This window comes from Scyliorhinus torazame, chromosome 12, assembly GCF_047496885.1.
Source record: "Scyliorhinus torazame isolate Kashiwa2021f chromosome 12, sScyTor2.1, whole genome shotgun sequence".
Classification (NCBI taxonomy): Eukaryota; Metazoa; Chordata; class Chondrichthyes; order Carcharhiniformes; family Scyliorhinidae; genus Scyliorhinus; species Scyliorhinus torazame.
Window position 1 is genome coordinate 93297719 of NC_092718.1, and position 21514 is coordinate 93319232.

The 21514-nt window shown below is 54.9% G+C and overlaps 1 protein-coding gene across 1 annotated transcript in view; it reads left to right on the plus strand.

Annotated features, from left to right (window-relative positions):
* The first annotated feature begins 2245 nt into the window (after positions 1-2245).
* Positions 2246-21514, plus strand: part of LOC140386564 (uncharacterized) — a 67501-nt gene continuing 48232 nt past the window's right edge. The window contains exons 1-4 of the mRNA XM_072468986.1: positions 2246-2507; positions 9168-9290; positions 16156-16290; positions 17646-17786. Of these exons, the coding sequence (XP_072325087.1) occupies positions 2459-2507; positions 9168-9290; positions 16156-16290; positions 17646-17786 (448 nt within the window). The 5' untranslated portion in view covers positions 2246-2458. The remainder of the gene's footprint in view (positions 2508-9167; positions 9291-16155; positions 16291-17645; positions 17787-21514) is intronic.

Genomic DNA, 21514 nt, shown 5'->3' on the forward strand with positions numbered 1-21514 from the left:
AGCGGGAGAAGGTAGGGGAGCGGGAAAAGGCAGCAGAAGTGGGGAGAAGGAAGGGGGAGAAAGGAGGGGAGGGGCGAGAAGGGAGGGGAAAAGGGAGGGGGAGTGGGGAAAGGAGGGGGAGAAGGGAGGGAAGGAGGATGGGAGGGAAGGGGGATGGGAGGGGAGGGGAGAGAAGGGAGCGGAGGGGGAGAAGGGAGGGGAGAAGGGAGTGTGGAGACGAGGGGAAGACAGGAGGGGAGGGGGAGAAGGGAGGGGAGGAGTAGAAGACAGTAGGAGTGGGGAGAAGGAAGGGGAGAAAGGAGGGGTGGGGAGAGAAGGAAGGGGAGAAAGGAGGGGTGGGGAGAGAAGGGAGGGGTGTGGGAAAAGGGAGGGGGGAGTCTGGAGAGTAGGGGAGAAGGGAAGGGAGAGGGAGAAGGGAGTAGGAGTGGGGAGAAGGAAGGGGAGAAAGGAGGGGAGGGGAGAGGCGAGAGGGGGAGAAGGGAGAGGGAGAAGGAAGGGGAGGGGGAGAAGGGGAGGGGGAGTAGGGGAAGGGGAGAAGGGAGGGGGAGAATGGAGGGGGAGAAAGGAAGGGAGGGGAGAGGGAGAAGGGAGTAGAAGTGGGGAGAAGGAAGGGGGAGAAGAAAGGCTGAGAAGGGAGGGGAGAAGGGAGGGGAGAGAAGGGAGGGGGAGAGAAGGGAGGGGGAGAAGGGAGAGGGAGAATGAAGGGGAGGGGGAGAATGGGGGTGAAGGGAGGGGGAGAATGGAGGGGAGGGGGAGAAGGGGAGGGGGAGAAGGGGAGGGGGAGAAGGGGAAGGGGAGGAGGGAGGGGGAGAATGGAGGGGGAGAAGGGAAGGGAGGGGAGAGGGAGAAGGGCGTAGAAGTGTGGAGAAGGAAGGGGGAGAAGAAAGGGGAGAAGGGAGGGGAGAAGGGAGGGTAGAGAAGGGAGGGGGAGAAGGGAGAGGGAGAATGAAGGGGAGGGGGAGAATGGGGGTGAAGGGAGGGGGAGAATGGAGGGGAGGGGGAGAAGGGGGGGGAGAAGGGGAAGGGGAGAAGGGAGGGGGAGAATGGAGGGGGAGAAGGGAAGGGAGGGGAGAGGGAGAAGGGAGTAGAAGTGTGGAGAAGGAAGGGGGAGAAGAAAGGGGAGAAGGGAGGGGAGAAGGGAGGGGAGAGAAGGGAGGGGGAGAAGGGAGAGGGAGAATGAAGGGGAGGGGGAGAATGGGGGTGAAGGGAGTTGGAGAATGGAGGGGAGAGGAGGTGGAGAAGGGAGGGGAGGGGGAGAATGGAGGGGGAGAAGGGAGGGGAGGGGGAGAAGGGAGGGGCAGAGAAGGGGGAGAAGGGAGGAGAAGGGAGGGGAGGGGTAGGAGACGAGGAGCGGAGAGATTACAAAAAGGGGAATTGAAAGGTGGGGGTGCAGAAAAGTAAAGGGGAAAGGAAAAGTGGAGGGGATGAAAAGTGGAGTGGATGAAAAGTTGGGGAGAATGGAAAGATGAGTGGAAATGTCGGGGGTGGAAAAGTGGGGGTGTTGGAAAAATTGAGGGTGGGTGGAAATGTGGGCGGGCTAGAAAAGTGGGGGAGTTGGAAAAGTAAGAGCCTGGCAAAGTGGAGTGTGGGGGAGGGGATGGAAAAGGGCTGGAACTGTAAAGGGCGAAGGGAGGGGGGTGAAAACCCGCAGAAGACAACAATAATTGGATCTTGGACTTAAAGTGAGTTGAGGAGCACAGGTTAGTGAGGATCTCAGGCCATGTCCTCCAGAACTTTGGTCGTCACGGGAGAGAGTGGAATTGTGGTGATGGGGACTCATATCCAGTGACTGCTGAGGTAAAGGCTGTCTGTCCCAGGCACCTGCCTTTTAGAGGCTGAGACTGAAAGAGGAGAGAGAAAGATGGATGGTCCAGGTCAGGAGTAAATTGACCGGAGAGATATATCTTTACAGACCCATCCCCCTGTCATGTGAAGCTGCAATTTCAAACTGCTGGGATCTTTCTCTGCCTTGGTTAATCCTGACAATGGAATGTTCACTGCAAGATATTTCCCAGAAAACTATTGTTGCTGCGACTGCGTAATCAAGAAAGCGCCTCCAACACTCCCTTTTAAAAAAACAGATTGGTGGAAATAAAGTATGGATAAAGAGTTGATCGGGTCAATGATAACGCCGGAGATGTGGGGACAGGTTAAGCCACATTCCCATTCCTCACTCTGAACCGCGGTTCACCTGGTTGGACTCCAGCCGAATTCCTTCCGCGGCTCCCAGCCATTGCCACCAGCAGCGGGAATTTCCTCTGGGTCTTGGCCAACATTTCACCTGTTGATACCTCAGAGTCCACAGGGTGGATCCATTCATGGGTTTTGGCTCCTGTTCCATTTGGGTATTAAAAAAAAATATTCCCCACGCCGTCACCAAGCATATAAATGGGATGAGGATCTTTATTCTGAGCAGATCCACCAAGTCTTGGGAGTGCAGAGAGAGATAGAGAAGAAAATGAAGTTGCTGCTCGGAGCAGTGCTTCTCATCGCCTTGGTGACAGGAGGTAATGTAACTGAGGGGTCACAGTGTCTTCTCAATCTCTCCTATACTTTTCACAAAGATATATCGATTATTGTGATAAAATAGCAAAGACGAAGGAACCTGCTGTCGAATGAAGCTTTGTGCTTTAGCCAAACAGAGGGCGGATTGATGGTATTGGGGTGAGAATCTGACGAATAATAGTGTTCCTGTGTTTTAAAACAAATTATGACAAATAGTGTAGCCCAGTGTTATATCAGGGAGTGATGTCCCCCTTTGGAAACTGAGGTGTGTTTGATCACAAAGTGATATCCCCATTGGGAAGTGAGTATGGTGTGTTTTATTACAGAGTGATATCCCCATTGTGGAGTGAGTGTTGGTGTGTTTTATTACAGAGTGATATCCCCATTGTGGAGTGAGTGTTGGTGTGTTTTATTACAGAGTGATATCCCCATTGGGGAGTGAGTGTTGGTGTGTTTTATTACAGAGTGATATCCCCATTGGGGAGTGAATGTTGGTGTGTTTATTGCAGAGTGATATCCCGATTGGGGAGTGAGTGTTGGTGTGTTTTATTACAGTGATTTCTCCATTGGGGAGTGAGTGTTGGTGTGTTTTATTACAGAGTGATATCCCCATTGGCGAGTGAGTGTTGGTGTGTTTTATTATAGAGTGATATATCCAGTGGGGAGTGAGTGTTGCTGTGTTTTATTACAGTGATATCTCCATTGGGGAGTGAGTGTTGGTGTGTTTTATTACAGAGTGATATCTCTATTGGTGAGTGAGTGGTGGTGTGTTTTATTACAGAGTGATATCCCCATTGGGAAGTGAGTGTTGGTGTGTTTATTACAGTGATATCCCAATTGGGGAGTGAGTGTTGGTGTGTGTTATTACAGTGATATCTCCATTGGGGAGTGAGTGTTGGTGTGTTTTATTACAATGACATCTTCATTGGGGAGTGAGTGTTGGTGTGTGTTATTACAGTGATATCTCCATTGGGGTGTGAGTGTTGGTGTGTTTTATTACAGAGTGATATCCCCATTGGCGAGTGAGTGTTGGTGTGTTTATTACAGTGATATCCCAATTGGGGAGTGAGTGTTGGTGTGTGTTATTACAGTGATATCTCCATTGGGGAGTGAGTGTTGGTGTGTTTTATTACAATGACATCTTCATTGGGGAGTGAGTGTTGGTGTGTGTTATTACAGTGATATCTCCATTGGGGTGTGAGTGTTGGTGTGTTTTATTACAGAGTGATATCCCCATTGGCGAGTGAGTGTTGGTGTGTTTTATTACAGTGATATCTCCATTGGGTAGTGAGTGTTGGTGTGTTTTATTACAGTGATATCTCCATTGGGTAGTGAGTGTTGGTGTGTTTTATTACAGAGTGATATCCCCATTGGCGAGTGAGTATTGGTGTGCGTTATTACAGTGATATCTCCATTGGGGAGTGAGTGTTGGTGTGTTTTATTACAGAGTGATATCTCCATTGGGGAGTGAGTGTTGGTGTGTTTTATTACAGAGTGATATCCCCATTGGAAAGTGAGTGTTGGTGTGTTTTATTACAGAGTGATATCCCCATCGGGAAGTGAGTGTTGGTGTGTTTTACTACAGAGTGATATCTCCATTGGCGAGTGAGTGTTGGTGTGTTTTATTACAGAGTGATATCTCCATTGGGTAGTGAGTGTTGGTGTGTTTTATTACAGTGATATCTCCATTGGGTAGTGAGTGTTGGTGTGTTTTATTACAGAGTGATATCCCCATTGGCGAGTGAGTGTTGGTGTGTGTTATTACAGTGATATCTCCATTGGGGAGTGAGTGTTGGTGTGTTTTATTACAGTGATATCCCCATTGGGGAGTGAGTGTTGGTGTGTTTTATTACAGAGTGATATCCCCATTGGAAAGTGAGTGTTGGTGTGTTTTATTACAGAGTGATATCCCCATCGGGAAGTGAGTGTTGGTGTGTTTTACTACAGAGTGATATCTCCATTGGCGAGTGAGTGTTGGTGTGTTTTATTACAGAGTGATATCCCCATTGGGAAGTCAGTGTTGGTGTGTTTTATTACAGAGTGATATCTCCATTGGGGAGTGAGTGTTGGTGTGTTTTATTACAGAGTGATATCCCCGTTGGGAAGTGAGTGTTGGTGTGTTTTATTACAGAGTGATATCCCCATTGTGAGTGAGTGTTGGTGTCTTTTATTACAGTGATATCTCCATTGGGGAGTGAATGTTGGTGTGTTTTATTTCAAAATGATATCCCCATTGGGAAGTGAGTGTTGGTGTGTTTTATTACAGAGTGATATCCCCATTGGGGAGTGAGTGTTTGTGTGTTTTATTACAGAGTGATATCCCCATTGGGAGTGAGTGTTGGTGTGTTTTATTTCATAGTGATATCCCCATTGGGAGTGAATGTTGGTGTGTTTTATTACAGTGATATCTCCATTGGGGAGTGAATGTTGGTGTGTTTGATTACAAAGTGATATCCCCATTGTGGAGTGAGTGCTGGTGTGTTTATTACAGTGATATCTCCTTTGGTGAGTGAGTGTTGGTGTGTTTTATTACACAGTGATATCTCCATTGGTGAGTGAGTGTTGGTGTGTTTTATTCCAGTGATATCCCCATTGGGGAGTGAGTGTAGATGTGTTTTATTACAGTGATATCCTCATTGGGGAGTGAGTGTTGGTGTGTTTATTACAGAGTGATATCTCCATTGGGGAGTGAATGTTGGTGTGTTTATTACAGTGATATCCCCATTGGTGAGTGAGTGTTGGTGTGTTTTATTTCAGTGATATCTCCATTGGTGAGTGAGTGTTGGTGTGTTTTATTTCAGTGATATCTCCATTGGGGACAGCAGTGACCGAATGGAGTGGAGTGCATCAGGGAGGACCTCCTGCCAGCGAGAGTCTGGGACTTTCCTGGACCGTAGGGCCAGTTGGACGGCCTCCATACCATCCCATTCTCCCTCTCTATCTGCCCGTTTCCCGGGTGTTATAGGTGGTCGTCCTGCTGGAGGCGATACCCCTGCTGAGCAGCAACTGACGCAGCTCATCGTTCATGAATGAGAATCCCGTCACTGTGGATCTAGGCGGGGAAACCGAACAGAGCAAAGATAGTGTTTAGCGTTTTGATGACGGTGGCAGACGTCATGTTGGGGCATGGGATGGTGAAGGGGAACCTGGAGTACTCATCAACCACACTGAGAATATACGTGTTTCGGTCGGTGGAGGGGAGGGGCCCTTTGAAATCCATGCTGAGGCGCTCAAAGGGGTGGGAGGTCTTCACCAGGCGCACATGGTCCGGGCGGTAGAAGTGCGGCTTCTACTCTGCATAGACCTGGCAAGTCCCTGGTGATTGTCCGTACTTCCTCAACGGAGTAGGGCAGGTTGCGGACCTTTATGAAATGGTACAACAGTGTGACTCCCAGGTGACAAAGGCTGTCGTGCAGGGTCTGGAGTCGGTAAACTTGTGCGCTGGCACATGTACCTCGGGATAGGGTGTCTGGGGGCTCGTTGAGTTTGCCGGGGCGATACAAAGTCTCGTAATTATAGGTGGAGAGCTTGATCCTCCACCACAAGATTTTATCGTTTTTGATCTTGCCCCGCTGTGTATTATTGAACATGAAGGCTACCGACCATCGGTCAGTGAGGAGAGTGAATCTCCTGCCGGCCAGGTAATGCCTCCAATGCCGCACATCTTCAACGATAGCTTGGGCCTCTTTTTCAACAGATGAGTGCCGAATTTCTGAGGCATGAAGTGTGCAGGAGAAGAATGCCACGCGTCTGCCTGCCTGAGTGAGGGTGGCGGCTAGGGCGCTGTCCGATGCGTCGCTCTCTACTTGAAAGGGCAGTGTCTCGTCCACTGCGTGCATCGCGGCCTTGGCGATATCGGCTCTTATACGGGCGAAGGCCTGTTGTGCCTCGGCCGTCAGGGGAAAATGGGTGGACTGGATGAGTGGGCGGGCCTTGTCCGCATAGTTTGGGACCCACTGGGCGTAGTACGAGAAGAACCCCTGGCAGCGTTTGAGGGCCTTGGGGCAGTGGGGGAGGGGAAGCTCCATGAGGGGGCGCATGCGGTCGTGATTGGGCCCCAGAACTCTGTTCTGGACCACATTGCCGAGTATGGCTAAACGGGTCGTGCTAAACACGCAATTCTCTTTGTAGGTGAGGTTGAGGAGAGTGGCGGTGTGGAGAAATTTGGCAAGGTTGGCATCGTGGTCCTGCTGGTCATGGCCGCAGATGGTGACGTTGTCTAGGTACGGGAAGGTGGCCCGCAAACCGTACCGGTCGACCATTCGGTCCATCTCCCTTTGGAAGATCGAGACCCCGTTAGTGACGCCGAAGGGAACCCTGAGGAAGTGATAGAGACGACCGTCTGCCTCGAAAGCGGTGTATGGACGGTCTGATTTACGAATGGGGAGCTGGTGGTGGGTGGATTTAAGGTCTATCGTTGAGAAGACCCGGTACTGTGCAATCTGATTGACCATATCAGATATGCGTGGGAGGGGGTACGCGTCGAGCTACGTGTACCGATTGACGGTCTGGCTGTAGTCCACGACCATTCTGTGTTTCTCCCCCATTTTAACAACTACCAGGGGCTGTTGCAGGCCTCGATGATGCCTTCCCGAAGCAGCCGCTGGACCTCGGACCTGATGAACATCCTGTCTGGGTGCTGTACCGTCTGCTCCTGGTGGCGACGGGTTTGTAATCCGGGGTTAGATTTGCGAAGAGGGAAGGTGGGTCGACCTTTAGGGTCGTGAGGCCGCACACAGTGAGGGGTGGTAGGGACCCGCCGAATTTGAGGGTTAGGCTCTAGAGGTTACACTGGAAGTCCAGGCCGAGTAGTAGGGCAGCACAGAGGTTAGGGAGGACGTAGAGGTGGAAGCCACTGAATTCTATGCCCTGGACCGTGAGTGTGAACGTGCAGAACCTCTGGATCACGACGGAATGGGATCCGGAGGCCAGGGAAATTCTTTGGTTAGCGGGGTGGACCACGGGGAAGCAGCGCCTTACTGTATCCGGGTGTATGAAGCTTTCAGTGCTCCTGGAGTCCAGCAGGCAAGAGGTCACGTGGCTGATTTTCACACTGTTCGATGCGGTGGCCAGGTTGCGTGGACGAGACTGGTCGATCGTCACTGAGGCGAGTCGTGGTCGGTCATCGCTGACGTCGGATGATGGGGAGCCTGGGGGCCCAAGTCCTGGAATGCTGTCGGTGTCCATGTCCCGTGGGGGAGACAAGATGGCGGCGCCTGAAGATCCTGCGGGGGTTGGACAATATGGCGGCGCCCATGGCTGCGTGTGGCCCCGGGAGGTGGAGATGGCAGCGCCCACTGGCCGCGCGTGGTCCGGGGAGGTTAAGATGGCAGCGCCCACTGGCTGCATGTGGCCCGGGGAGATGGAGATGGCGGCGTCCATTGTATGTAGGCTAGGGGGGTGGGGGCGATAGCGGCGACAGCGCGGACCTGGCACACCGCGGCGAAGTGACCCTTTTTGCAGCAAGCCTTGCAAAGGGCCACGCGGGCCGGGCAGCGTTGGCGAGGGTGTTTCTGCTGGCCGCAGAAGTAACATCGGGGACCCCAGGGATGCGCGGGCTGGCGTGTGGCGCAGGCGTACTGGCTGGGTAAGGCCCCTGCTGGGGCGGCCATCTGTGGGGTCCACGAGGGGTAGAAGGGGTGGGCCGCGCGGCTGATGGGGTAGGCCTGAATGTTATGTGAGGCAACCTTCATGGAGAGTGCTAGCTTCTTTGTTTCAGCTAGGTCGAGCGTGGCCCTTCTAACAGTCTTTGGCATATGAGGTTCGACCCAATCCTCGTTACGAACGCGTCCCGCATAAGAAGGTTGGAATGTTCAGTGGCCATAACGGCCTGACAATCACAGTCCCGGACGAGTGGGATTAGGCCCACCAGAAGTCTTCTATGGACTCACCAGGGAGTTGAGAGCGAGTGGCGAGTACGCGCCTGCCGAAGAGCGTGTTCGTCTTCTGTGCGTAGTTTTCTTTGAGAAGCGCCATGGCGTCGGCGTAGTTCGGGGCGTCCTGGATCAGCGGAAACACGTTGGAGCTCAACCTTGAGTACAGGATCTGTATCTCCTGAGCCTCCGGAACAGGGGTGGTCGCTGAGTTGATGCACTCCTCGAAGCAAGCTAGCCAGTGATTAAAGTCCTATTTGGCGTCGCTTGATTGCGGATCCAGCTGCAGGCGATCTGGTTTGATTCGGAGGTCCACCTTTTAGAAAATCTTAGCGCAATAAATTGAGGCACGATCAATTGAACAAAGACTAGAGTTGGATACAACTGAGGCTTTATTGCTCTAAGATATGTGGCCTCCCACAGCAGCTGGCGAAATGGCTGCTGAATGGAGGACACGCATATTTATACTCCGCATACAGGGCAGAGCCAGCAGGCAGGGACATCCGGCGAACCTGTAGTATAGGTCCTACCTTACATCACCGAATACAGGTGCAACAGTGGTTTACCACATTGTCACTAGCTTAAAATCCTGGAACTCCCTCCCTCATACCATTGTGTATGTACCTACACCACAAGGACGGCAGTGGATCAAGATGGCAGCTCATCACCACCTTCTCGAAGGCAATTAGAGATGGGCAATAAATGCTGGCCAATAAATGCTGCCCTAGCCACTGATACCCATATCCAAAAATTGACTAAATATAAACTTGTCCTCTTCTGTTCCTACAGGTTACTCACTGGTTTGTCGCAGATGTAATAGTCTCACTGGCAGCTGTACCTCAAACACCACAATTGCGTGTAACAGAACACTCCATGAAACATGCAGGTCAATCAGTATCAATGACATTCCTGGTAAGTACTGTGCAACATTCCACTGTGAGACTTTAACAGCAACAACTTGCACTTAGATAGTGCCTGTAATTTAGCAAAACATCCCAAAGTGCTCCACAGGAGTGTGACAGAGTAAAACTCTGACACCCAGTCGCAGTGTGAGAGATAGGTCACGTGACCAAAGGCCCGGTCAAGAGATGGATTTAATGGCGTGTCTTGAAGGAGAGAGAGAAAAAGGAGAGAGAGAGACAGAGGGGGTTTGGGGGGGGGGGGGGGGGGTGTACGTTTAGGAAGGGGATCCCAAAGGCAGCTTGAAACAATGGAAATTGGGGAAATGCGTAAGAGGGAAGAATTGAAGGAACGCACAGACCTGGGAGAGTTGGAGGAGTTGGAGGAGGTTAGATAGATAGGGGGAATTGCAGAAGCTGGAGAAGCTTTCAGTGATAGGGAAGGTTGTAGGAGCTGGAGGAGGTAACAGAGATAGGGACGGTTGTGGGGACTGGAGAACGTAATAGAGGCAGTGAGGATTGGAGGGGATGGTGGAGGTTTCAGAGAGAGGGAGGATTGTAGGAGCTGGAGGAGGTTTGAGAGATAGGGGGCGTCATTCTCCGAACCCCCAGAGGGTCGGAGAATCGCCGTTGGCCGCCGTGAACCCCGCCCCCGCCGGTTGCCGAAGACTCCGAAGGGAGAAAAGTCGGCGGAGCGTTAACGTCGCCGCTGCCGTTGGAGAATGTCACGGGTCTGCGCAAGGCAGCCGATTTTCGGCCTGCCGATATTCTCCCTTCCGGATGGGCCGAAGTCCCGTCGGCGTGATGACCGTTCACGTCGACGTAAATTAAACCTCCTTTTCATTGGCGTGACCCTGTGCTCCAGGTTCACGCCGACCAGTGTGGAGGTGAGTGACGGCCTGGGGGGTTGGCTCTGGGCAGGCGATGGCGTGGCCGCAGTCTGAATGCGTGAGGAGAGGTGTGTCTCGGCTTGTGTGTGTGTGTGTGTGGCGGGGGGGGGGGGTGGTTGGAATAGGCTGGGCTCCGGGGGAGTGCCGGGAGGGGGACCGTGCCGGGGAGGGGGATGGGGGGCTCCGTGCCGGGGTGGAGGTTGGGGGGGGGGTGGCATGCCGGGGAGGGGGATGGGGGGGGGTCCGTGCCGGGGAGGGGGATGGGGGGGTCCGTGCCTGGGTGGAGGTTGGGGGGGGGTCCGTGCCGGGGAGGGGGATGGGGGGTCCGTGCCGGGGTTGAGGTTGGGGGGGGGGGGTCCGTGCTGGGGAGGGGGATGGGGGGGGGTCCGTGCTGGGGTGGAGGTTGGGGGGGGGTCCGTGCCGGGGTGGAGGTTGGGGGGGGTCCGTGCCGGGGAGGGGGATGGGGGGGTCCGTGCCGGGGTGGAGGTTGGGGGGGGGGTCCGTGCCGGGGTGGAGGTTGGGGGGGGGGTCCGTGCCGGGGAGGGGGATGGGGGTGTCCGTGCCGGGGTGGAGGTTGGGGGTGTCCGTGCCGGGGTGGAGGTTGGGGGGGGGTCCGTGCCGGGGAGGGGGATGGGGCTGTCCGTGCCGGGGTGGAGGTTGGGGGGGGGTCCGTGCCGGGGAGGGGGATGGGGGTGTCCGTGCCGGGGTGGAGGTTGGGGGGGTCCGTGCCGGGGAGGGGGATGGGGGGGTCCGTGCCGGGGTGGAGGTTGGGGGGGGGGTCCTTGCCGGGGTGGAGGTTGGGGGGGGGTCCGTGCCGGGGGGGGGGGGGGGGTCCCTGCTGGGGCGGGGGATGGGAGCGCAAGTGAGTTGGTCCACCTGGCCAGGTGCCAGCCTCCAACAGTTGGACCCATGCGGTCCATGCCACCTGGCTGGGGGGAGGAGGGGATATGGGCAATGATGACATGTCGTCGTTCCCCTCCCCCCACCAGGCCGTCATGTTTTCAGATCATCCAGCGATGTTGGCCGCCGTGGCGGCAGCCGCTCCTGTCTATGTTGCCCTGGATGAGGAGGAGGAGGAGGAGCGTGCCAGAGAGGCGGCGCAGGCTGCTGCAGAGGGGCAGGCGGCAGCCGCCCAGGCTGGAGGGACACCCGACCGACAGGACGAGGAGGGGGAGGAGGACGTCACGGCCCCACGGCAACGGAGGCACCCGAGGGCGCCCTGTGTGTACCGGCCCAGGCAGTCATACCAGGGCCTCACGGACCGGGAATGCAGGAGGAGACTCCGGATGAGCCGGGAAACCGTGGCACACATCTGCCACCTGCTGGCACACCTGTCACCGCGTGGCACTGGCGGGGGACACCCTCTCCCCGTGTCCGTCAAGGTTACGGTGGCCCTGAACTTTTATGCAACGGGGTCATTCCAGGCACCGAGTGGGGACCTGTCCGGCATATCGCAGACATCGGTGCACCGGTGCATCCGGGCAGTGACAGATGCCCTATATGCCATGGCGCACCGCTACGTCCGCTTCCCCGTGGACCGGGCCAGCCAAGATGCCCGGGCCGTGGGCTTCTCTGCCGTGGCCGGGTTCCCCATGGTCCAGGGCGCGATCGATGGGATGCACGTCGCCGTGCGGCCACCTGCAGATAACAGGGCCGTGTTCACTAATAGGAAGGGGACCTATTCGATGAACGTACAGGTGGTCTGCGACCACCGCATGATGATCCTGCACGTCTGCGCCCGTCACCCAGGCAGTGTACACAACTCATTCGTGTTGTCGCGGTCATCCATCCCTGGCATGTACGAGGGGCGCCATCCCCGGCTGAGGGGCTGGTTGCTGGGCGACAGGGGCTACCCATTGCGATCGTGGCTGATGACACCTATACGGAGGCCACGCAATGAGGCGGAGATCCGCTACAATGATGCCCATGTAGCGACAAGGGGAGTGATAGAGAGGTGCTTTGGCGTGCTGAAGATGCGTTTCAGGTGCCTGGACCTCTCTGGGGGCGCCCTCCAGTATCGGTCAGATAGGGTCGGCCGCATCATTGTGGTGTGCTGCGTCCTGCACAACATAGCCCAACAGAGGGGCGATGTGCCGCAGGCAGAGGAGGGCGGAGTGGAGGAGCAGCAGGAAGAGGCGCAGTCCTCCCCAGATGAGGGGGATGGGGGTAATGGTCAGGGCAGACGGGGTAGACACAGGCGGGTGGCTGTCCACCGTTACCGGCTGGCCCAGCGGGCCCGGGACAGACTGATAGACGCCCGCTTCACTGACTAGATGGGCGTGGGAATCGGGTAGTATGGCCACAGACCGCACACCATGGCAACAGCCGACCACCCACACCCCCCACCCATCCACCCACCCAGCACCCTCACCCCCCTCCCCAACCCCACACACCCCACCCGCATGCACACCACCCCCCCCCCATTGCCGATCCACCTGTGGCACAATGGGCCGGGCTCACACAGTTGCGGGTGGACGCGTGTCTATCGCAGGCCATGGAGGATGATGACAACCCGCCCTACGGTGAGCTCCTGGCTCTACATCGTTAAACTATGTCTGACCCATGGCCACAGTACCACCATCCACCCGGACCATCCCTGCATGCGGCTATGACACTGCAGCGCACGGTCCCGTCCTCTGCCCGGGGGATGTTGATGGCGGCCCGGGGGAACGGGGCAGACTCACCTGCGGCTGAAGTAAGACCACCCCTCACACACACACTTGCACTCAACGTACATGACACCCCCGCACACTTTGGGCAGAGCACAAAGGCAGCTTCTGTAGGTGTAACATTGACTTTAATAACCAAAGGAGTTCATGCACGTGCCCTAGCCCCTAAAACTCATCTGTGCCCTGCAACCGTGCCAACTTACTCAGTGTCTAATTGTTTGGCCTTACGGGCCCTTTGACTATGTCTACGTGGTTCCCCAGACGGTACAGCAGAACTGGAGGTGGACTCCTGTGATTCCTGCCCTCTGACACTGGATCCCTTTGGCGGCTGTTTCCTGGGGCGTCCTGGCCTAGATGGGCCAGGCTGCGGCCCGGGCGACTGGGATGGCGAGCTGCCAGCCTGTCCTGCCCGTTGCCCACCCGATACACCTGGGACGGAAGGGGGGGAGTCCGAGGTGTCGCGGTGTACCGGGACCTCCCCTACAGAGGGAGCCGGGACGGACCACACCACCTCCTCCTCCCTCGGGGTGCCCGATGGCCCCCAGGCCTCTACATGGGTGGGGGATGCGAACGGACTGGCCATCCGACGCCCCCCTGACATCTGGCGCTGCCAGTCCTGGAGGCCCGTGCTGGTATCGACAGGGGTCTGCAGGTTTGCAGCCATGGAGCCCAGGGGGTTGGCAAACCCTGCCTGTGACAGTGCGACGCCGGCTCGCACATGGCCACTGGCGCCGATGCCCTCAGCGATGGCCTGCAGAGACTGGGCCATGGCCTGCTGAGACTGGGCCATGGCCTGCAGAGACTGGGCCATGGCCTGCTGAGACTGGGCTATGGCGTTGAGCGCCTCTGCCATCTGGCGCTGGCACTGGCTCATGGCCTCCTGTGAGAGTGCAGCCATTTTCTGGGCCACAGACGCCGCCTGCACGGAAAGCCCCAGGCCTTGCAAACCATTCCCCATGTCTGACACCGTCGCACCCATTGCCTCCACCGCGGACGCCACCCGTGCGGTGTCGGCCTGGGTGGCACGCATGACCGGCACCACTCCCAGCTCCTGGACGCGGGTGGACTCCTCCACCTGCGACCGCAGCCGCCGCAAGCCGCCCGTCACCCTCTTCGCTTGTCTCCGGGTCGGTGGTTGCATCGGATCTATGTGTGGGTGTGGTAACTCCAGGAACCCGGGATCCATCTGGGCGGCAGATGTTCGCTTGGGCTGGGCTGCCCTCCGACCGCCCGGCCCCTCTGCTGCTCCTACCTCCACCTGCTGTACCGGGACGGCTGTGTTGTGCGCACCAGTGAGTGTACCAGACGCCTCATCACTAAAGTGCCCAACCGAGGTGAGTGTTTCTGTGATGGTGGAGGGTGTTGGTGACAGCAGTGGCGTTGTGTCGTGCTCTTCGTCCCACTCTGAGTCCATGGCACTTTGGGGTGGGGGTTCGTCTCCACCCATCCACTCTGAGTCACTGTCCGGTATTTCGTCTTCCTGGGTAGTGGTGTCCCGGGTACTGCTGTCCCGGGTAGTGGTGTCCCGGGTAGTGGTGTCCTGGGTAGTGGTGTCCTGGGTAGTGGTGTCCTGGGTAGTGGTGTCCTGGGTAGTGGTGTCCTGGCTCGGATGTGACGGGGGCCTGTGGCTGCCCCCCTCACCGCTGGGTGGTCGCTCCCGCACGTGACGGGGGTGTCGTCTCCCTGTTGCTCCAGGTCTCTCCGTCTCCCGTGGTGTGCGAGGGGCATCCTGCGGGCATCGCATGCTGGAGGGTGCGGGTCTCTCCGTCTCCCGTGGTCTCCGAGGGGCATCCTGCGGGCGTCGCATGCCGGAGGGTCCGGGTCTCTCCATCTCCCGTGGCCTCCGAGGGGCATCCTGCGGGCATCGCATGCCGGAGGGTCCGGGTCTCTCCGTCTCCCGTGGTCTCCGAGGGGCATCCTGCGGGCGGTCTGCATCTGCGGGGATGGGTGCCTGGACGTTTGGTCCTGCGATACACAATGAAGCATGCATGGTTAAACATCAGGCAGTGATCAGGTGATATGGGGGAGGGGGATATAGGGGAGGGGGGATATGGGGACGGGCTGTCAGTGGCTCACTTGCTACTACGCCCCCGACCTCTGCATCAGCAACCTCCCGGTTGTCAGGTCCGCCAGCCAGTTCCAGGGCCCTTTCCTCGTGTTCGGTCAGTGGCCTCTCATCAGCGGGGCCTCCTCCAGTCCTCACATGCTCCCTATTGTTGTGTGCGCGCTTCTCCTGTGGGGGGGGGGGGGGGGGGGGAGGTGGCAGGGGTAAAAGGCAACACTGTTAGGCAGGTATATGAATGCACGCCATCGGTTGCGCGTGCATTGCAGAGGTTAAGGTTAGGGCTGGATTCACTTGAGGATATGGAGGAGGGGGGGATATGGGGGAGGGGGGATATGGGGGAGGGGGGATATGGGGGAGGGGGGATATGGGGGAGGGGGGGATACGGGGAGGCTCACCCTGGCTGCTCTGACGAGGTTGTTCACCTTCTTGTGGCACTGGGTGCCTGTCCATGGTGTCAGGGCCACAGCGGTGACAGCCTCTGCCACTTCCCTCCACAGACGCCGGCTGTGGCGTGGGGCAACTCTGCGGCCGTGCCCGGGATACAGGGCGTCCCTCCTCTGCTCCACCGCGTCCAGGAGCGCCTCCACATCGCGTGACTCGAACCTCGGGGCTGAGCAACGGCCAGCCATCCAGTCGGGTGTTGCGGTCGGGTGTTGCGGTCGGGTGGGGGGGAGCAGCGCGGCCTTATGAGCCGTCACGCCATGCGGCGCGTATGACGCTGCACGACGTGAACCACTGCGCAAGCGCAGATCCCGTTACGTCGCTGCTCGCCCATTTCGGGCCGGAGACTATCGACCCATTTTTCCAACATGACGCAAGTCGGATTTGCGCGTTTTTTTCCGCCGATAACGGAGAATTTCGCCCAGGGAGAGTTATGGGAGCAGGGGGAGAAATGCTCACAATTGTAGAGGAACAGAGAGTTTAGCGCAGTGTACAGAATCATAAGGTGAGTGGACAGGTGGAGGAAAAATGTAAAAGGCCAATGGAATGCTGGCCTATATCACAGGAGGACTTGAATACAAAGAGGTGTAAGCTGTTTTCAATCTTTCCAGAGTTTAGGATGGACTCCATCTGGAGTAAATGTGCTCAATTCTAGATACTGTACAACAGGAAGGCTACATTAGTCTTGGAGGTGTACTGTGTAACTTCACCGGAATAATGCCAGGGCTAAAAGGTTACATTGATGTGGACAGATTGTGCAGAGTTGCTTTGTGTTATTCCGCTGATGTGTCGTGATATGATCTGTTCTGTTAGGTGGACTAGGACAGGCCATCCTGAGTGGCTGCGGAAGCTGTTTTGGCCTCATCTCCTTCAACACTGGGCGTCTGTCCAGATATTTGCAAACCAGCTGTTGCAGTTCCAGCCTCTGCAATGATGATGTTGAACCAGGTAAGTATTGATCAGCACCAATATTGAGAGGAGAGGGTGTGCGAGGGAGTCCGGTTTCGCATTCTGTACTTCACTTATTTCAATCTTTGTCCAGAGAACCAATTTATCTGGAATCCCCAAGTTAAAGAAAGAACTTGCATTCATACCGTGTCTATCACAAAATCAAAAGGACCCACAATATGTCCTCGTATTCGTCTTGGATGTGTTGCATGACCCGGGCAGTTTGTTTTGTACACAGCACGATCCCGTGTGTAGCAATATGATTAACACCATCTGGAAGTTGCTGCTCTCTAAAGTGATGTCCAGGGATAAATATTGCATCAAGGCATCGTTTGCAATTACCTGGAAGTGTTGACAGGGACGCCCCCCCACCCCCCCAGGTTCCCATCTGATCTGAAAGACAGCACTCCGTTGGTGTTGCACTGGACATACCAGCCAGGTTTCAGGGTGTGGATTGTGAGAGTGGGATTTGAACCCACAACATCCTAATTCCAAAGCACAATTCAATTTCATTGAGTTTAAGGTGGCTCTGTCCACTTTGGCTCTCTATTTATTTTCTCTTTGAGCAATTTCATTTCCTCACAAAATCGTTCACTCTGCTTCAGCCTGTACCCGATTGTCCATTTTGCCCATTTCACCCCCACCAACCCCTACCCTTCCCCTTCTCTTCCGTTTAGCTTTGAGGAAGTCTGTCCATTCCCAGGGCATCAGGTCAAAAGATTGATCTTCACGTTTTTCCTTTTGTACATTCAGGGGTGAATTCTCCGCTGGCGGGATTCTCCATTCTGTCGGCAGCTCAGCCCCGCCTCCAGGTTTCCCAGTGGCATGGGGTGGCTACAATGGAAATCCCACTGCCCGCAACAACGTGCCACCGAGTAGCTCGCGAGGCGGAGAATTCACCCCACAGTTTATTTCCAGAAAATGCTTTGTCCATTACAGAAAGGTGACAAATTATAAGGAGGCCAGTCAATCCATCATGTCCAGTTAGCACTCTGCAATAGTAACTTAGTGAGTCTCTCTCCCCTCCCTTTACCCTGCGGGCCTGAATGTCTTCTTTTGCTTCTTTTCTCAATCACCTGAAATCAGCGTTCCTCTAGTACTCAATCATTCCGAAAATGGGAACAGTTTCTCCCTATCTCCAATGTCCAGACTCCCTCTTGATTCTGAACAACTCTATCAAATCTCTTCTCCAGGGTGAACAAGCCCAGCCTGTCCAACGTATCCAGGTCACTGAGGCCCCGTGTCTGTTAATGAGCACGGTCCTGTGTTTCTGTTTTGGGTGGTGTTTGATGCTTTGAATTACTCTGACGAGTAGAATGGGGACAGGTTAATGTTGTTGTCTGTTTGCATTGCAGAGATAGAAAACAGAACACTGAATGGTCTGGAATGCATGGGCTGTTTGGCTGTTAATGGGACCTGTGCCAACTTGCTGTCCGTCGTGAAATGCAAAGGACAACAAGATCGTTGTGCCCACACTTCAGGCTTACTTCAAGGAGGTGGGTCCAACTCTTTACTCATTGTTTTACAGAGTGATATAAATACACTGGCGGGAACTACACAATGTGTGGACTTTTATAGCATAGAGACAGACCAATCGGCCCAACTGCCCCTTGCTGGCTGGTTCCCACCCCCTCATCTGTTCACCCAATCAACACATTCCTTTCTCCCGCATGGGTTTATCCAGCTCCCATTGAATGTTCCCTTGCTATGGTCACAGCCACTCGCTGTGGTCATCTCCAATCAGAGAGAATCAAACCATGGTCCCTTGACATTCAATGGCATTACCATCACTGAATCCCCCACTATCAGCACCATGGTGGTTACTGTTGATCAGATTTGGTTGCACCAGCTATAGATAGGTGGTGGCTACATGCAAAAGTCAGATGCTGGGGATTCTGTGGCAGGTAACTCATCTCCTGACCCTCTGACAGTGCAGCACTCCTTCAGTACTGATTCTATCGGGCAGCATAGCAGTCGTTAGCACTGCTGCCTCACAGCGCCGAAGTCCCGGGTTCAATCCCTGCTCTGGGTCACCGTCCTTGTGGAGTTTGCACATTCTCCCCATGTTTGTGTGGGTTTCACCCCCACAACCCAAAGATGTGCAGGGTAGGTGGATTGGCCACAGTAAATTACCCCTTAATTGGAAAACATGAATTGGGTACTCGAATTTTTTTTTTAAAGTACTGAACCTTTGACAATGCAGCACTCCATTAATACTGACCTTCTGGTCCAGGAGGAGAGAAAGGCCGACGTTCTGGCCTTTGCTTCCCTGGTAGCCCGGCGACTAATACTGCTGGCATGGAGGGACTCAAAGCTCCCGGAGGCCTGGCTATCGGACATGGCGAGCTTTCTCGGCCTGGAGAAAATTACGTTCGCTCTGAGAGAGTCACTGTCAGGGTTCGCCCGGAGGTGGCAACCATTTATCGACTTCTTCGCGGAAAGTTAATCGTCAGCAGGGGGGGGGGGGGGGGGGAGGGCGGGGGCAGGGGCACAGCAGGAGGGGGGGGGGGGTTAGGGTAATGTAGACTAAGGGGTTAATTAGGCGGGTCCTTGTGGGATGGGAGCCGGTTTTGCAACTATGTTTATTGTTCTTTGCACACTGCTCTGTTCTGTTTACTATGCCAAAAATGCCTCAATAAAATTGTTTATTAAAAATAAAATACTGACCTGACAGTGCAGCACACCCTAGGTGCTGACCCTCTGACTGTGCAAAACACAGTCAGAACTGACATTCTGACAGTGCACCGATTCCTCAGTACTGACCCTCTGACAGTGCAGCACTCCCTCAGCATTGACCCTCTGACAATGCAGCACTCCCTCAGTCCTGACCCTCTGACAGTGCAGGACTCCCTCAGTACTGACCCTCTGACAGTGCAGCACTCCCTCAGTCCTGACTCTCTGACAGTGCAGCACTCCCTCAGTACTGACCCTCTGACAGTGCAGGACTCCCTCAGTACTGACCCTCTGACAGTGCAGCACTCCCTCAGTACTGACCCTCTGACAGTGCAGGACTCCCTCAGTACTGACCCTCTGTCAGTGCAGGACTCCCTCAGTACTGACTCTGACAGTGCAGGACTCCCTCAGTACTGACCCCCTGACAGTGCAGCACTCCCTCAGTACTGACACTCTGACAGTGCAGCACTCCCTCAGTGCTGACACTCTGACAGTGAAGCACTCCCTCAGTACTGACACTCTGACAGTGCAGGACTCCCTCAGTACTGACACTCTGACAGTGCAGTTCTCCCTCAGTACTGACCCCCTGACAGTGCAGCACTCCCTCAGTACTGACACTCTGACAGTGCAGGACTCCCTCAGTACTGACCCTCTGACAGTGCAGGACTCCTTCAGTACTGACACTCTGACAGTGCACGACTCCCTCAGTACTGACCCCCTGACAGTGCAGCACTCCCTCAGGACTGACCCTCTTACAGTGCAGGACTCCCTCAGTACTGACCCTCTGACAGTGCAGCACTCCCTCAGTACTGACCCTCTGACAGTGCAGCACTCCCTCAGTACTGACCCTCTGACAGTGCAGGACTCCCTCAGTACTGACCCCTTGACAGTGCAGCACTCCCTCAGGACTGACCCTCTGACAGTGCAGTAGTCTGTTAGCACTGACCACAAAGTGCAGTTCTCCCTCAGTACTCGGACAGTACAGTGCTACGTCAGTACTGGACCTCTGACAGTTTAGCACTCCCTCAGGACTGACATTCCGACAGTGAGACACAACCTCTGTACTCACCCTCCGACTGTGCTGCACTCGTTCAGTACTGACCCTCTGACAACACTGCACTCCCTCAGTACTGGCCATCTGACAGTGAAGAACTTCCTCAGTGTTGACCCTCTGGCAGTGCAGCACTTCCTCAGTACTGACCCTCTGACAGTGCAGCACTCCCTCAGTGCTGACCCGCTGAGAGTGCAGCGCTTCCTCAGGACTGAGCCTCTGACTGGAGCACTCCCTCAGTACTGATCCTCTGACAGTGCAGCACTCCTTCAATGCTGACTCTCTGACAATGCCATGGACCCTCAGTACTGACCCTCAATGGTGCAGCAATCCCTCAGTACTGCCGCTCTTAACATTATTGCAGTTAAAATTTTTGGATAGGTTTGCAACTTGAACTTTAAATGCTGATCTAACAAGGTGTTTATGTACCTTGAAGGATTCACAAACATTTAAGGTCCTAAGAATCTATTTTCTTTGGATGTTTGCGTTGGTTACTGCAAAATTAGAGCCCTGTCATTTAAGGGCAACTTCATGAGACACTCTTACACACAGAACCTTGGAACTCTGTCCCCAAAATGCTGTTGAGGCTGGGAGGCATCAGTTTTAAATGTCAAAATGGAGATGATTCACAGTTTTGTTGCATGGCTGGGAGATGGGGTTGAAGCACATATCGCATGTGAATAATGGAAAAGGGTGAAGCGGGAAATGGCCTCTTCCTGTTCCTGTACAGGTAACTGTGTCATTTTAGTACATGAGAAATGTCGAGCATCGCAGATGGAATATTGGATGTGGTAGAAGCTGACAGGAAAATTGATGATATGCAATCTAATTTGAAGGTGTTAAACTGATATTTCTCCCTTGCTCCAAACAGCGTTCCTGACTACATATGAGCTCAAAGGCTGTGTTTCTGACTTTATCTGTCGAAATCCCAACAACGCTCTCGGATTTTACGGCATCAATCCGACCATCGGGTTCTACTGCTGCAAGGACAACCTGTGCAACCTTGTGTCACGGAACTTCACCAAACCTGACCCTACAGCCAGTCCCAGCTCTGACCCAACCCAAAACAGTATCTCCACATCAATTCCGACAATGACTCCCAGCTCAACCCAACTAAATGCTTCCATTAACAACACAACTGCTTCCAACTCCGGCCCAACCCAACTCAATGCCTCTATTGGCAGCACACTGCTCCTGGTCTTCCTCAAATTTGTGCTGTGAACACAATGCTTCAACTCTTCAACTCTCTTCGACTGGGTGCAGTTTCTTGAGGGTGGAGTGAGGGTTCCTGAGAGGAATGGAGAATCCCAGCATGCACAGTGTCGTCAAAACTCTCTTGTCCAACAGCTTTATCAACTCCCTCAATATCCTGCAATGTGAAAGTATTCAGTCTACTCCCTCTCAAACTGGGTTATATCTTGGCTCTGGTATTTACGGGTGTCTGCTCAACAATGACAATGTTTGTGTAATATTTGATCACAGGTCTAGTAGGAGGCCATT